We start from the raw sequence: 3,324 nt of genomic DNA, 5'->3' as shown, positions 1-3,324 counted from the left end.
ATAATAATAATAAAGTAGATGCGGCCGTAACATGCCATGGTAATGCATTTATCAGGCTACGATGCAGGTGGAGGCAGAGATGATGGAGAGACATGTCAAAAGCATAATACAATGAGACCCACCGCCACGTGTCAGTGACCGACTTAATCAACTAAACTCCAGGGCTAATAAAAGCCGCAGAGCCCTCTCGTGAGAACGATTCCGAGGACAGCAGAGAGAGTGATGGAGTACAGCTACCTGCCGTCTGGGTACGAGTCTGGGATGGACACCGGCCGAGCTTCTAGCTTCAGCTCCTGCAGTCAGCCCTTCACTTTTCAGTATAACAGGTGCAGTCTGGGAAACACGAGCAGCTGCCATTTCCTCACACCTGGTTCTCCCCAACCCTCACACTACATAACAGGTTAGTTTGGGCTTTCATCACATTTGTTTTATTAGGGGTGACTAGTGTTTGAAACTTAAAAACTGACGGCCAACTATTTTTGACAGCCAACCAAATATTACAAAAATGTATATCCAGAAACGATATTAACGATACAGGGCGTGCGTGCTTTTGTCCGTTATGATTGATTTGATTGATTAGGCTACTTTTGATCGAATGAATGTTTATCGAGCGCCAAAACAGCATATTAAAATGAATTCTGAAGGATAATCAGTCAGCACGGTGTACATTACTGCTTTCAGTTTTAGCACGGAATTGATTTTTGCTTCAGCTATACAAATATTTAGATGTAAAACTAGTATTACGGAGCAAAAACTGCAGACAGAGCAATGTTGAGCCAAAGGAGAAGTGACTGTGAAGTCTCAATGGGATCTCCTGGATAAAGAAAGATTTTAGTCTTGAAATTACATTCCTAAGATTGATGCTATATTAGAAAAACAGACGCATGTTGGTTAAATGCAATTTAAGTGCATTTAATGTAATCTATTATATTGGTTAAAATCATACATTTGCTATTGAAGTTTAGCTTCTTGTTGGTTGTCATATCGCTCATTTTTCAAAAAGTGCACAGTATTTCAAATTGGAATATGATTTCTGAAGGATCACGTTTTTTTGTTTTTTTGTTTTTTTATTGTAACAATATGTCATTATATTGCTGTTTTTACTGTATCTTTAAAACAATACAGGGTTGATAAACATTTAAAAATCTTAACGTTTGAAGGGCGTAAACAGCTCCTACAATACAAAACTACAATACATATATATGTGTGTTTAAATGAAATTTCACCCAATTTCCAGTTCATCGTAATCTTTTGGCTTACGAGCGAGGTGTCCAGGAGAGACGCAAACAAAGGCGCGTCCGCACCATCTTCACGAGCGCGCAGCTGAAAGCGCTCGAGCGCGTCTTCTCACAGACTCAGTATCCAGACATCTACACACGAGAGGAGCTCGCGCAGGAGATCCACNNGGGTTCTAAGGTGCCTGCACAGTCAGGACCCTTTTCTATTCATGACAATACCACTGCGTAAGGCAGGGTTCAAAAATAAATGACTGATTCAGTTAGTGTGGAAAAACTTGACTGGTAGTTCTAATCCCAGATGCACTCTTCTGGTGTGACTTTAAATGCAGACCTTGAGCCAAAAACCCTTGCAAGGGAGATGAAAGTACAATTTTAATACATGAATTATGCTTTAAACTTGCCACAGTTTCGGAAGTGCCTTTTTCTGTTCTAAAGAAGGGGGTCCCAATACTTTTGTCCATAGTGTATACAAGTCATTGGTGTTTGATTATGAGTTTTTGCCATTCAAGAATAGAAATACAATGATACAATTGCCATCATATTTCTAAAATTTGAACATTCTAGCCACTCATGGAAATTACCTGTTCATTAGAAGGGGGGAGAATCCCAATACTTATGACAATATAGTGAATCTGTTGATTGGATTTAATTAGGTCACATACATTTGAAGTATTTATTCATTAAATGGGTGTATTTTATTTTCAATCTAGGTCTGGTTCCAGAACAGACGTGCTAAATTTCGCAAACAGGAGCGTGCAGCTACGTGGACTGGGTCACCTTCCAACGTGAACAGTTCCCCTTCCTACAACAGCTCCAAAACGACGACAGTCCCTGACCCAGACAGCACACAACCCATGCTTAACCTAAACCCAGACCACAAACAGAACAGCAGAGGCAGTCTCAGAGAGGATCAGGCTCCAGACGAACTGCCCTTGTTAGGGGTCCCTTCTCTCGAAGCTCAGAGGTCAGGAGGTCACCAAACTCACTGTGCAACTACTTCCTGCATGTGTTGAACGGTGAAAGACACGATGTGTCACTGTCTACAGTGCCATGTGCTTACGTCATTTATTTTATTTATGTTTTGATATCATGCAAATAGGAAATGAATAATGCATAGGTTTATTCATTGACAACTAAAACCTATAATGCTATATTTTTTTTATTTTTACATTTTGTACAAGCATGGGAGAGATACTTGATTTCTATCTTTTTTTAATGAGTTTATTAAAATGCTAATAAAAAAAGGTGTATTGAAAATCTGCGGATGAGATATCTGCTCCAATTACGTGAGACGTATTTACATTTACAACTAATCTTAGTTAACGAAAAATGCGCACGGAGCAATATTTGTTCTTAGAAAAAAAAAGCACGCAAGTCAAATGCCAGTGCATTTAAAATAGTTTATTACAGTTTATTTAAAAACATACACTTGCTATAAAAGCCATTGCATTTCAGCGTCTTGTAGGTTGTCTTATATCGCTCATTTTTAAAAGGGCATAATAAATACAGAATATGAAGTTATTTGTCACACACATCTCACTCATCCTTGGCTACTCTTTCCAGTAATTATTGCCTTACTTCTGTTTCGGTTCATATTCTTAAAATGTCACAAAATAAAACAAACAATAAACAAGCAACAATCAAAACCCCCGCTTCTAAATGACAATGTCTTTTAATCTCAAATATTAACAGAAAGCGTAAGCAGAAGTTAAAAAAGCAGGAATTGTATACGCTAGCGTTGCTGAATGCAATCCGTCCTCGTTATTCAATTTGATATTTTGGTGACACGTAGGACCGCAATCCTTTCCAGTTGATTTAGATAAATATAGATATACTGAGCAATCTCTAAATGCACGTGAAGTGAGTGAAAAGCTTACAGAGGGTGTCTGTTTCGTTTTTTGAAATCTCTTGTCCGCACATTCATAGTGTTCGAATAAAGTACAAGGGTAAAAGCAGAGTGCTCAGTGCATATGCATAATACTCTCACCAATACACATTGGTAACTTGAAGCTTTGGATGCAAGGGTGGCCGACACTAGACGTTATCTAGGAGCGCATTTCTAAGGCACAACATTGCAGAAGAGAGA

The 3,324-nt window shown here is 38.7% G+C and overlaps 2 protein-coding genes across 2 annotated transcripts in view; both read left to right on the top strand.

Moving 5' to 3' along the window:
* Positions 1–3,324, top strand: part of LOC122357265 (LIM and calponin homology domains-containing protein 1-like) — a 159,733-nt gene that overhangs the window by 36,314 nt on the left and 120,095 nt on the right.
* Positions 223–2,251, top strand: LOC122358167 (paired mesoderm homeobox protein 2B-like). Its single transcript, XM_043257953.1, has 3 exons — positions 223–400; positions 1,238–1,422; positions 1,949–2,251. The coding sequence occupies exons 1-3, from the start codon at positions 223–225 to the stop codon at positions 2,249–2,251; spliced, it is 666 nt and encodes a 221-aa protein (XP_043113888.1).

This window comes from Puntigrus tetrazona, chromosome 14, assembly GCF_018831695.1.
Source record: "Puntigrus tetrazona isolate hp1 chromosome 14, ASM1883169v1, whole genome shotgun sequence".
NCBI lineage: Eukaryota > Metazoa > Chordata > Actinopteri > Cypriniformes > Cyprinidae > Puntigrus > Puntigrus tetrazona.
This window is presented reverse-complemented; position numbering and strand designations above follow the sequence as displayed.